The 14,187-nt window shown below is 37.7% G+C and overlaps 1 protein-coding gene across 1 annotated transcript; it reads left to right on the plus strand.

Annotated features, from left to right (window-relative positions):
- Positions 1-194: 194 nt before the first annotated feature.
- On the plus strand, positions 195-7,632 carry LOC135465991 (cilia- and flagella-associated protein 418-like). The gene is made up of 6 exons (XM_064743374.1): positions 195-376; positions 2,694-2,763; positions 3,012-3,076; positions 3,526-3,591; positions 5,577-5,725; positions 6,513-7,632. Exons 1-6 carry the CDS (start codon positions 291-293, stop codon positions 6,608-6,610), a joined length of 534 nt encoding a protein of 177 aa, XP_064599444.1. The 5' UTR covers positions 195-290; the 3' UTR covers positions 6,611-7,632.
- The last annotated feature ends 6,555 nt before the right edge of the window (positions 7,633-14,187 follow it).

Raw genomic sequence — 14,187 nt, forward strand, 5'->3', positions numbered from 1 at the left:
GCAAATCACAGTTTCATTGATACAATCCTAAAACTTTAGGTTTAATTTTACATATATCTTACAAACCTGTGTGGCAAAACCTGCTGCAGTATTGTTTACTACAGGTTTTTTCGTATTTATTCTACGGTTTAAATATTTTATCTGATCTTACAAGGAAAACGCAAGTGCGCATGTATCCCCAAGAACAACAACAACACTGTTACCAGCAACACCTGCCAAACAACTGATTTTGTATTTACCATCCAGTGTACACAAACTTTAATAGAACGGTTAAAGTATAGAGCATTAGAATGGCAGATGACATAGACGATTTGTTGGATGAGGTCGAGAATAAGTTTTGCTCCAAGAAGAAAATATCCTCGACTTCAAAATCAAGGCTAGTACTCACTAGTGTCAGTTAACCGTTTTGGGTTTCCTCTTTCTGACACTGATAGACTTAGGCGGTAGGGTGAAAAGAGGAACAACTTGCTCAGTCGCCCCATCAAATCGTACACATACCCGCTGTGCCTTTGTACACCGAATGAAACCTCCTGCGGCCACGTAACCTTTTCATGTCCAATGTACATGTATAATACCAGAAGTCTATTAACCTTGTAATAGACTTCTGATGATACTGATACCTAGCCTGAGATTGCAAAATGTTGTCCGGCCATGAATGGCAAGCCATCGTCATAGTGCGCTTCATTTGAAAACTTAATGCAGTTCCTTTAGTGGTGTGCCACAGCGTTTGTGACAAAAATTATTTATCAAATACGTCTCCACGATCTTTAGTTTGCAGACACTTGTGTTCCTTATCTCTTTGATGATTTATTTATCATAAGCACGTTGTTGATCTATTAATTCCTAGGCTATTAATTCCTGAGCCGGAGATTCCTTAGTGATGCTCAAAGCAAGCAGCTGTACTGACAGCCTTGACATATTTGACAAGGGCAGGTAAAGTTCCTGCATCAGGTTTTAAAATGGAGTGCACGGTGATGTTGGTTTGGGGACAACCTATGCCAAACCAAATTTTGCCAAACCTAATGTCAGACTATATGGAGCCATCTCGAACTATATGATATCATGCTTCAGAGTGAGTATGCCAATACTCATGATAGCATGATAGGGTTCGAACAGGATCCCATCATGCGCACTTTATGACTCTGAGTAAAATCACATTGATAGGATTATTTATCAGAAGATATAGTTTGTATACATTTAGGACTAAGTTTAACTTGCCCATTTTTTATTGACTTTAGAAAGGTGTTTTGAGATTTTTGACCCAGGATGATATTCTTGTGGAAAATTGTAATTTTCACCACGGAAAATCATATTTTGTGACATTTATTTACTTCTAGAAATGCGTTTTGTGGACAAAATTTTTGGTCATTTAGAGTGCATGGGCCATTTTAAAAAATGTCCAAATTTGGTCATGTTTAAGGTCAATAAAATGACATTTCTGCACAACTAACAATATACAGTAAACAAAAATAATATTGGGGAACTACTTAACTGAATGTGCAAGTGTGGCAATTAAGTGTCCTATAAGGGGTAATTTCTTAACGTTTGATTTTTGTGAATACTACAATCCTGTATTTCTTAAAAAGCACTACTGATTCACATAGGTGCGCATAGTCTTCCCTGATCAGGTGGGCAGAGCGCTAGAGTGTAAAACAGCAAAGAAAAAAAAGCTGCTAGTTTCTAAGGCACAAACGTGATGACTTATCACAAGGCAGACAGGTTAATACCCTGTTAAAATAAAGCTCAAGTTCTGGATCCAATTCCACAAAGCCAGATTTGACTTAGGTCAAAATTTAAAATATGATTTTAGAGTTTATTTTCGAGATCTGTAAATTAAAACTTTGACAACTTCATTAACATTATCTTAAAGCAAAAGTGTCAAATTTCAACCTCCAAAACCAAAAACTAAGCATTGTGACAACGTTTTAAATTTTGGCTTTATTCAGAAATATCTTTGAGGGAATCGACCCTTGCTCTGTCGGTATCATACAATGAACACTTTAAAGATCTCAAGTTGTCCCTCCTTCTATTCTACCTCCATCTTTGAAATGAGCAGAGTTTGCAGACTACTGAGTGCCTTGGATTGTTCATGAATGAATATGTATCTTTTCAAGATATGGGAAGATTTTGTAGAGGGGTTTGGTTGGGAGTGGGGTAGGCATTTGCTGCTCATTGTAATAAGTGTTTATTTTTAATTTGACTTGTATTTTAATCATTCTTGAATCAAGAAGCAATCTTTTTTAATTGCTTTTAAATCCATAATTTGTCATTAAACTTGGTGTGTTCATTTCAGTTTATATTTCATGTTAAATTTGTTTCCCAATAACTTATGCAGAATTTATGTTGTCAAGCAGTGTTTTGACCTTGTTACGTAAGAAACGAGAATTGTAAAATTTTTACTTAAGTCTCAGATAGTTTCATGATTCCAGGCCTGGTGATTACAGAAATCTTACCTTTCTAAGTGCAGGTTATTTAAATAATGTTCGGCACAGATTAGCCATGTAGAGTTCAAATAAAGAGGCTAATGTTTAAAGGGATGTTTAATCCCATTAAGTTTTATCTTTTGATTACCTGGCTGAATCATGCAACAACAGTGATTCAGTAATAGGTCAGTGAATTTCATTGATGCACTACACCGCTATTGTAACATTTACACAAATATGGATTCTTGAGGTGTAATTTTCTGCTTGTAGGAAGAAGCCTGTGGCAGATGATGAGTTAAATAAAATGATCGATGATATCTGTGAGGTTCCAACAGAAATGGTAAGAATAATACTGATAATACATGACACAATTGATATGGAGACTGAAGTGGAACCGCTGACATCCTTGAAAATAAGTATATGCAAAATTTTTACATATGTTTGTGTATAGTGTCATTTTTAAGACACTCAGGCAGTCAGTTAATTTTTGTGATTGTCATATGCAAGGTTTTGAGAGAGCGTAAAATGAGATGCAAGAGTTCATGCAGGTCAATGATATTCAGCATATTTTCCTCATTTACTTTACAGGAAGACAAATTAATGACAAAGAGACAAGATTCTACACAGTCTATCCGTGATACTGAGAGGAAAAAGTAAGATATCATCAACACATGTAAATTTGTGGGTTATAAACATAGGTGGTTGGCACAGATTGATGAAACACCAGCAGTCCCTGAAGAACTTTATGCAAGACCACAAAAGAGAACCCTAACAACAGTGAAAGGACAAGAATCTCAAAGCTTCCATGACCAAAAATCAATCCAGTTCTTGTGTGACCTGGTTGTTTTAAGTCAGGCACTTTTAAGAACTGTAGAATTACAGTTTATTTATTTGATTGCTGTTTTACACCGTACTCAAGAATATTTCACTTATACCACGGCGGTGAACATTATGGTGGGAGAAAAACCGTGCAGAGCTTGGGGGAACCCACAACCATGCACAGGTTGATCGAATGCTGTACAATTATGACCTACTTTTTACATTAACGTGTTGGTATGAAATATGATTTATAGTGCGTTTGAAATTTTATTTGTTATTTCAGATGTTATCCTGTCTACTTGGGTGGTACTTCCTCTCAAGATGGTATCGCCACAAGCCTCAGTAAAAGGTATTCCCACATGTACAAACTAAGTACATGTATACTGCTCAACAGTTTTTTATTCTGTTTTATTTATTTTTTCCATTTACATTTAAAGTGTTGAGAAATTACCGTATTTCACCCAAAGTTTAGCATTTTTCAAGGGACACATTTTGCTTGATTCTCATTGATTCATTCACCTTATAGGACAACTTAGGAATTTTTTGGTGAAATTTGATTAATTTCTTGTCAGGAAAACTGATGTGTTGACATAAAAAATATCATTTTAACGCCTTAAAGGGGAAGAAAATTTAAAAACATGACACTATAGGCTGAAAAGAGCGCATTGTTTTTCTATCTGGTGGTGCCTGCTGCATAATTTTGCGATTTTTCCTCGCTGTACACGTAAAGCCTGAAAACGGCAAAGCTGGTGTAAGTCCATCGCAGCCTCCATCTTTAACACCCTGTAATTTATGCTGGGGGTGTGTTGCCTCTCAGCCAATTAGAGTCGTTAAAACTGCCGGCTTTTTCATGTAAACTTGGAAACTATGTCCAACAACCCGGTTTCCCGATCGTCAAGTGGAAAGCGAACTGTACTGTTTGCTACCTTCTGGGAAGAAGATTTCTTCCGGATCTGTACGAACTGCACTTCGGTGGTTTTCGACGGCAATTTTCCTCCTAACACAGAAGACTTCAGGACTAATTCTTAGGCAAAATTTAGTCACCCACAGTGGATTTTGGCACTGACTTTATTTATAAGTAATCATCTTGAGGTACATGTTTAAATTTTTTTATGGGATGCACCTGCAAGGAAATGCATGCTTTTTTCAATGGTATTTGTTTGTAATTTAAGTTTTCTGCTCCTTTAATGTGTTGTTGAAAGTGAATTATGACAGGTCAAACTTTAGGTCAAATACGGTATCTGTGCTATGCAATATGCTGTAAAAAATAAGTAATAACTTAGCATGAAAATGACTGAATGTGTTGTCTCTTGTTACCTGTAGAATTATGAATCTTCAAAGACCTGCATGTACTGCATTTCCAGGAGACCATGATGCATATTTTTTTGATAAAATTATATTAACAGACATGATTTTTTTCCGCTTTTTAGCGGAATTCCGCTTTTTCTTTGTTCAGTTTCGATTAATTTACCTGTTTTCCGCAGATTTTTCTAGCTTCCGGGGCCTAGGCGGCCCCTGGACCCCGGACTTTTTGGGCTATGATAGTAAATTTCAGCTATTTTCTTGGTTCACCACAATCATGTCTGTATTAAGGATACCATGCAGAATAGAACTGACACCATGGTTCAAACAATTTGATTACGTAAAGCATCATTTAGTTGGTAAAACTGAAATGTTCTCAGAAACCTAATTAATTCATCGTAGTTTCAGTCTGTACAACTTTTGGCGTGAATATTTTTGTGACGTAGACTAGTTGTTATTCCTACTAATCAGCCTTATCATTAAACAGATTAATAAACTTACTGCCAGTTGTAAATATAATAGCAAGTTTTGTTGGTGGTGTCACTGCCATTGTCTGGGTGATTAGTCTTCATACAACTGCTGGTGTGTAGCCATGTTCTATTGGCCGACCATAAATGGGAAGGTCTGTCAGCAACCTGCGGATGGTCGTGGGTTTCCCCTGGGCTGTGCCTGATTTCCACCCAGCGTAATGCTGGCCGCCGTCGTATAAGTGAAATATTTTTGAGTACAGGGTAAACCACCAATCAAATAAATAAATAAATAAAATGTTCTATTGGTTAATACAAGTGTTAAAGCTTTTTTTTTTTTATTTATTTATTTGTGTTTTATGCCTTACTCAAGAACATTAGATTCATGTTTTAAGGAATTCCCCAAATAGGCTTCCAACAGAGAGTCAGTCTATATGTATTAGCGTGTGATTGGGTAAGGTATAATGACAAAAAGTAGTCCATTATGAATGTAAATCTAGAGGTAACCGCAGCCTGACAACTACAGTATCTTGACTTTTGTGAGTGCTAACTTTAATATTTTCAGATCCTGCAATGCTTTAAGATGCACTTCTTGTGATTTTAAAGTCTCAGTTTTCGACAATTTGGAATGGAGTCCAGACACAGACTATTTATTTCTGAGGAACAATGCCCCAGACTTTCAAAAGCTTAAATCTGGCTTACTCAGCAGAACAGGTGAGCTTTTTATAGTTCCAATTTCAGTCTTTTGTGCAGTGTCATAAAAGAAAGGACAGTGAAGAGATATTTGATTTCATTCGATAACCATATTTGTGTGGACACAGTTGGAACACGTCCACATATCTTAAAAAGCTCCATGTGATCTTTGAATGATTGTTAAAACTTAAGGCCAAGTGCAAGAGTTTGATTGCCCAGTGTCATTATGTTGTTATGATTATGTAGCTTAAACTTATGGTTTGTTTTGTTTTTTCTATGCTTTTTGGCTTTTTTTCTGTCTTTTATGTTCCAAATACATGAAAGCTTCAACTACTGTTAATACTGTATTACCCATACAGTGGGGATACATGTACTATTTTTGTGGGGAAGTTTCTACTCTATTCTACAACTGGAATTTAACTTGCCATTGTCTTGTTAGCATAAGGATAAATGCAATGCCTGGTCAATTTGGCTTGGATAAAGTCAAAGAAAAATATTATAAATGAGTGCAGTGTTCAAAGATATACCACAGAAAACTATATTTTAAATCCACTTTTTTTAGATTTATTTTGCACTGAATAAGATGTAGTTAAATGCTTCAGATCCAAGGTTGTTTTTAAGACCTATGTGTAGATATAATTCTCTCTTGCTTTTTACAGCTAGGAAGACCATAGCCTTAAAATCACTGCAGTGTTACAGTACAGATTTATTCGAAATATGATTTATTAGAACTGCCAGTTGTTGAATGTCTGTCCATCTTATAGGTTGTATAGCCTTGTTTGTATAAATGTCTATGTGTATGTTGTAGGAAGTCGGGCCTATTGTTGTCAGTGCTCGTGGAGAAGTGTGGAAGCCTTGATGCCTTTACAGGATCCACAGCTCAGATGGGTGTGCGGAAAGCACTGACACCAGTACTAGACACTGATGCTTTAGCAGTAAACACTGATGCACTGACACTGAGATTCTGGTGTTAATCACTGACACACTTGACATGAACACTGACACACTCATGAGGGAGGGAGATTCATACTACATATCATATAAAGTAATCAAGCGATAAAAATAGTGAATTGGACCAGGTGAAAAGCTTACAAACAAGCGATAAACTTTAGGTCACTAATTGTAAGATCTGACATTGCAGTTATATGACTGTTGCTGGCATATATTGTAGTATATATTACCAATTATAGTATCCTCTTCATAGAAAATCTCTGTTGGAGCATCCTACTGTTGGGGGCATCTTACTTTTGAAGCATCACACTGTTGAGGCATCATTCAGGTAGAGCATTCCCGGTGGATCATCCTACTGTTAGATCACCCCACTGTTGAGGCATCCTACAGGTGGAGCATCTTACTGGTGGATCATTTTAGTGTTAGATCACTCCACCGTTGGGGCATCTTACTTTTAAAGCATCACACTGTTGGGGCATCCTACAGGTGGAGCACCACACTGTTAAGGCATCCTACAGGTGGAGCATCCCTGGTGGATCATCCTATTGTTAGATCACCCCACTGTTGAGGCATCATTCAGGTAGAGCATTCCCGGTGGACCATCCTACTGTTAGATCACCCCACTGTTGGGGCATCCTACAGGTGGATCGTCCTTCAGGTTTAGCATCCCTGGTGGAGCATCCTACTGTTGGAGCATCCTATTGTTAGATCACCCCACTGTTGAGGCATACTACAGGTGGAGCATCCTACTGGTGGATCATTTTAGTGTTAGATCACTCCACCATTGGGACATCTTACTTTTAAAGCATCACACTGTTGGGGCATCCTACAGGTGGAGCACCACACTGTTAAGGCATCCTACAGGTGGAGCATCCCTGGTGGATCATCCTATTGATAGATCACCCCACTGTTGAGGCATCCTACAGGTGGAGCATCCCCAGTGGATCATCCTACTGTTAGATCACCCTACTGTTAGATCACCCCACTGTTGGAGCATCCTACTGTTAGACCGCCCCACTGTTGAGGCATCCTACAGGTTTAGCATTCCTGGTGGAGCATCCTACTGGTGGAGCATCGTATTGTTAGATCACCCCACTGTTGAGACATCCTACAGGTGGAGCATCCCCAGTGGATCATCCTACTGGTGGAGCATCCCCAGTGGATCATCCTACTGGTGGAGCATCCCCGGTGGATCATCCTACTGGTGGAGCATCCCCAGTGGATCATCCTACTGGTGGAGCATCCCCAGTGGATCATCCTACTGGTGGAGCATCCCCAGTGGATCATCCTACTGGTGGAGCATCCCCGGTGGATCATCCTACAGGTAGAGCATCCCCGGTGGATCATCCTACTGTTGAAGCATCTCATTGTTGGAGCACCCCACTGTTGGGTCATCGCTGAGGGAACATTCTTCTCTAGTAGTGTCCTCCTTTTGGCAATTACAACACGGACAAAGTCAGACCATCGTAAAGTTACCAAATTAATAATGATAGACATGGTACAACCTCAAAACACACAACATGCAAACAAAGAAACACACAGTCACACAAGGACAGCAGTGCCAGGCTTAAGCCTTTCTCATGGTCATGATAGCTGGTATGGTAACTATATTTATTTCTGCGAAAATTAGAACTGCATGACACATTGTTGAACACAAATTGTGATAGAAAAATTGTTCCTACCAACTGGTAGATTTTTGATCAATAAATAGATGCTTTATGAAGCATGAAGTGAACAGAAAACAAGATAACATACCACTTACTAGAAAGTGATCGAATATGGCAGTAGTTGGCATGTCAAGTTATTACATACATGGTTTATATCCCATATTTACCACAATATGGCCAAAATATTGCAGATGTGACGTTAACCTATCATCATTCATTACATTCAGCATGTTGTTTATCACAGATAGTGAAGCATTGTTCATCACGGATAGTATGGTATTGTTTATCACAAATAGTGAAGCATTGTTCATCACGGATAGTATGGTATTGTTTATCACAAATAGTGAAGTATTGTTATCACAGATAGTAAACTATTGTTCATCACAAATAGTGAAGCATTGTTTATCACAGATAGTATGGTATTGTTTATCACAGATAGTGAAGCATTGTTTATCACAGATAGTATGGTATTGTTTATCACAGATAGTAAAGCATTGTTTATCACAGATAGTGTGGTATTGTTTATCACAGACAGTGAAGCATTGTTTATCACAGATAGCATGGTATTGTTTATCACAGATAGTAAGATATAGTTATAATTGTTGATGATAGATGAAAGTGTGCATCACAAACAAATGCGTTTTTTAACATTCATCGGTTTATGTAAGTGTCGTAAATACAGACAATTGAGCAACGTTTATCACACATGTAGGTGTATTTGTAATGTATTTATCTTATACAGTTAAATATTTTTTAGTGATGGGATATTGTAACCCGAGACACACTGCCATTTCTTTGTCATATCAACATTGGCCATTATCAATCCCTCCTAAATCAGTGAACAACATTCCTTTATGGATAGTAGCATATGTTGGCAAATGTGTTTTATTGATTTATTTGATTGGTGTTAACTCGAACTCAAGAATATTCCACTTATACGACTGCGGCCAGCATTATGGTAATGCCTCAACCATCTAAAGGTGGCTCGTAGTGGCAGATATGTGATCAAAGAGCTTTTTTCCACATGGGGCTAACACTTGATCATTTTCTTGAGATAAAACTAGAGGCATAAAGTTACATGCTAAAGTCTTCAATTGCAGCTGCCCTAAATACTCAAGAAATTGGACCACCAACATAGTATATGGTTTGACATAATAGAGAGCTGTTTGTTAATAATTTCTGTGAAGACTCCCAATTGCCCCTACTTGACTGATAGAATGTAATTTTCAAAATTTTGTCAATTATGTCATCAAACTTCATCTTAAGTTTTATACTTTACTGGGCAAATGTGGTACAGCAGTTGATTTGCAACAAGGAGAAAGTCAATCCTCCATAGTCAGCCTTCCATATCACCTTCACAAGCATGTTTATTAACACTCAAATTGACAGATTGAAAATTGAACATGTGGAGTTGTGTACAGTACTGGTATTTTTATTATGGAGTTCAGTGACTCTTCAGGGATAATAGTTAGAACAGCTCTCATTTGTATTAATTTATTTTGATTCTGACTTATCAGAAAGTTTTACGCCTAGCTTGCGTCCACTAATGGCCAATCACGTCCATACTCTTATGCATATTTCTCCAGGCATAATACTGTGATGTCTTCTACTCTTGATATTGTATATTACTTGTATTGCAATTCTTCATTCTTTCCACATGTTGGCAAGATGTTTATTCAAGAATAATCTTGGAAGGCAAAGAAAACACCAGCCAGAAATATATGCCAGGTGAAAGACCATTAAACACTGTCCATAAAAATGGTTTGTTTCATTTTTTAAAGAATTTTTTTCAACTTAGTAAAATGCATTTGAAACTTCCAAAGTAAGTGGGAATGTCTGTCAGCAACCTGCGGATGGTCATGGGTTTCCCCAGTGCTCCGCCAGGTTTCCTCCCACCATAATGCTGGCCACCGTCGTATAAGTGAAATATTCTTGAGTACGGGGTAAAACACCAATCAAATAAATAAATAAATAAACTATTCCAAAAAATGTAGATGTGACTTCTTTGATACCCTCTGGCATGTCTTTGTCGCTACAGACCAGCATATAATCTGAAGTTTAAAAATCATTTATTCTTACTTTTATTGTGAAATTCTAAAAAAAATATATCAAACTTTTTTCCTGGACAGTGCCTTTTATGTGATGTATGCCAGTACTTCATCTTAGTGTTTTCTATGCCTTTAGGGCATTATTCTGTGTAGATTGATAAAATTATACTTTTCATGAAGCACTGAAATTTGCCAAGCAACTGCATAATGCAGCTTTAATGTCTCCAAACTCCAATTGAAAAGGTGCGCAAATTGTGCTGAAAGTTGCTCTTTCATGTGCAAAAATGTGGGTGAATTGGGGTAAGCCCTAAGACAAAATGCTAACATTTAGGGACCATGTTAATGTGTTTGCAAATTTGTCTGAGAAAATTATTTGGAAATATCTTGTATTAAATTAATCTGATGAGAAGAAGATCTTATTTCACTTACCTGATTCAAGTTGTAGGAAAGATGTGACCAATTAATTTAAGGACACGCATTATTTAGCTACGTATGTAAGCCTGTAGGTTTGGCACCAATATTTGCAGTTCTGAGTGAGCCAATATAGAAAGTGTAATTACATGTACCATCAAGCAAACTCATCAAAAACTACCTGCCACCTACCTGCCAGAAAGATATTAATCATTACTGGGTAGTAGGATTCTGCTGGCTTAATTTACGTAATACTCCAAATGGTTACAATATCCATGTATCTGTATGTATCAGCCTGGTATAACCATTTAGGTTACTTTGTCCATGTTTGTGTGCATTTATTTATTAAAAACATGTATAACCGTAAAAAAAAACGTAGACTGGGTGAAAATCGATTTGGCTGCTGGTAGTAGGCCCTATTCTTTTGTACATGTACATGGAAATGTAGGTCTTACCACTGACAGCGTCTCGCTAAACTCAGTGACCTGTGGGGCTTAAGATCGACAAATGGCTGTGATCAGGCCTATATTAGTACAAGGTGTAACCTTCATTTACCGGTCTACAGATCCAGACTTGGATAAAGATTTTTCTGTGATTATTCTAAGGTAGGTGTTATCACTGTTTAGTGCATGTTTATGCCTGGTTTTTACCTGAAAGTAAAATGAGTTCAGGAGAGGAGAATTATAGAAATTCTATTTAATTGCGTGCATGGCCTTTCACACAGCACTACTGATTAGAGGCATAATGTTGTACATTTGCGAAAACAAAAGTGAAACTGCTGTTAAGTTTTGTGATACAATGTTGGACCAAATTAGTCTGTCTGTTTTAGGAAAAGAGGTAATATTTATACAAAAACTCTAGATATTTATTGTGTATATAAGGATGAAATTAAAGGGTTTTCTGCTTGGATAAAAGTGATGCCAGTGTATGTAATTATTCCATTGTTTAATGGGCCTACATTGTTGTTAGATGTAATCCACGGCTGGGAATATTGACTCGCATTTCTGTACTAGTATATGTAATCTACAGTATATGTAATCATGTAGATAAAGCTATTGATATTGCCCTCATTCTTTTAATTTTTAGGACATATATTAGTAGTGCTGAAATTCTCTTCCAGTTTGGAAATGTAGATATGAATATGTTGTTTGTTAGACGGTCTAACCATGTGTGAAAAAATAAATTAAATATTCCTGCTACGATTACATGTATATTGGCTAAAAAGAGCGGACCAGGTGTCCCAACAATTAGAGGAAGTAGGGTAGTAATAAATAGATTATTAGACAGTGTCATTGGAATGCCAGCTTAAACAATGGGTCTGTTGCCCTACAACAGTAAACTATTCCTACATACAGTATCCCTTGGGGTTTTTTTGTACTTCACATCCAGAAATTGTGTATGGTATGTAATTAACAGCTTTGTGTATTATCCTCTGTGCTGTCGGAGTGCGACTTGGTCTAGTGGTTTGCGGTCACGTGTCGTTCAATCATATGAAGTGCAGGTTCAAACCCAGCCTTGGACAGGGAATTTGTAGAGTCTCTTGATATCATTGCTTGTCAGGCATTGGTGACAGTACACGGTCTTGTGGTTGTATAGGAAAGTTGGTCAGTGAGTTGTCAAGGGTTAGTGATTTAATGTGGGCACTCTGGTTTCTTCCACCATAATACTTCATGACTGCAGTATTGTAAGTAAAAACTTCTTGAGTAGACCCATGGAGCTAAAAATCAATCAAATACGTCAAAGGATAAGTACACACAGCTATTCTATATATATATTTTTTGTATGTTCAAACTGCTTGGCAAGGTAAAATGACCAAGGTATTACAAAGAGCCGTCCATTAACTTGCACATCAATTGACCTTAGCTGTCTCAACAAAACTGGGGCCAAAGTAGAATTTTCCTTGCATTTTGTATGTGATATTAATATTGTTAAATAATTAATGTAAATTAGTTTTGTTGATGCAGATAAAACACATAGTGTTTTAGTACATGTACTTTACCTCTTTTTGCTGTTTTGCTGTGTATTAAAACTTAGCATAATGCAAGCCTATACTTTCACTTCATTAAATCCAATATACGTTTAATTAGGCAGAGGTGTGCTTTTAATTGGAATAATTTAATGTACAGGTACGTGAATGGTGGCTAAATGTGAAGGTATCACTGCTTGTACCAGCACCGATAGTTCATTGTTATACATGGAAAAAATAAATGTGGCGTGAAACTGTAGTCATTTGTAGTTTTTATTTTTAATTGGTAGCTGATTAATTGGACCATAGATCTACACTATTTAATATATGAATCAGAGCACTGTTGTTTAAAACCGCATTAGCAAATACCGGTATTAAATCATATTATATGTGTATGATTTTAACAAGGCCCAGCAACCAATAGTTGTACAGAGACCAAAAGGAACATTTGCAGACTTAGTTCATATTTAATATTCTGGTACACAATTATTTTTGAGCAAAGTATAAAACTGAAGACTTCGCTTAAAGTTAAATGGTTGAAGTTTTGAAGAGCTGGGCCCAGGATTCCACATCAAAGCTGTTGGACCGGCCCGGATAGCACAGTCGGTAGAGCGTCCGCTTCGGGACTGGTAGATCCAGGATCAATCCTTGATCGAGTCACACCTAAGACTTTAAAAGAGGAAGTTGTAACTTCCTCGCTTGGCGTTCAGCATGATTTTTTTTTTTTTTTTTTTTTTTGATTGGTGTTTTACGCCGTACTCAAGAATATTTCACTTATACGACGGCGGCCAGCATTATGGTGGGTGGAAACCGGGCAGAGCCCGGAGGAAACCCACGACCATCCGCAGGTTGCTGACAGACCTTCTCACGTACGGCCGGAGAGGAAGCCAGCATGAGCTGGACTTGAACTCACAGCGACCGCATTGGTGAGAGACTCCTGGGTCATTACGCTGCGCTAGCGCTTTAACCGACTGAGCCACGGAGGCCCCCGTTCAGCATGAAGAGGATAGTGCAACGACTGGTTGACCCGTATCAGTATAATGGCTCGGGCGGGGCAGCTTGCTTGCCTTCGGTAAGTCGTCTCAGTGAGGCAGCCCTAAAATAAAAGAGCGGTGGAAATCCGTCCTGCAACAAGGAGGCACATTACACGTACATGCACCCTAATGATTCCTTCGTCGTCATATGACTGAAAAATTGTTGAGAACGACATTAAACCCCAAGCACTCACTCACTCACTCAAAGCTGTTGTGATCGAGTGTAATCTGAATTTTGTGACAAGAACTTAAAGCAGATATCGTGATATACATAACATCATGCTGAAGGGCTTAAGCATGTGGTTAGGCTTATCATGTGTCAGCTGTAACTTGAAATATTGGACTATGGTGTATTAAGGTCACTAGCAAGAGGTGGTGTCTTTCACTCTTTCTCAGGTAATTTTCA

Source organism: Liolophura sinensis, chromosome 5 (genome assembly GCF_032854445.1).
Source record: "Liolophura sinensis isolate JHLJ2023 chromosome 5, CUHK_Ljap_v2, whole genome shotgun sequence".
In the NCBI taxonomy this organism is placed as follows: domain Eukaryota; kingdom Metazoa; phylum Mollusca; class Polyplacophora; order Chitonida; family Chitonidae; genus Liolophura; species Liolophura sinensis.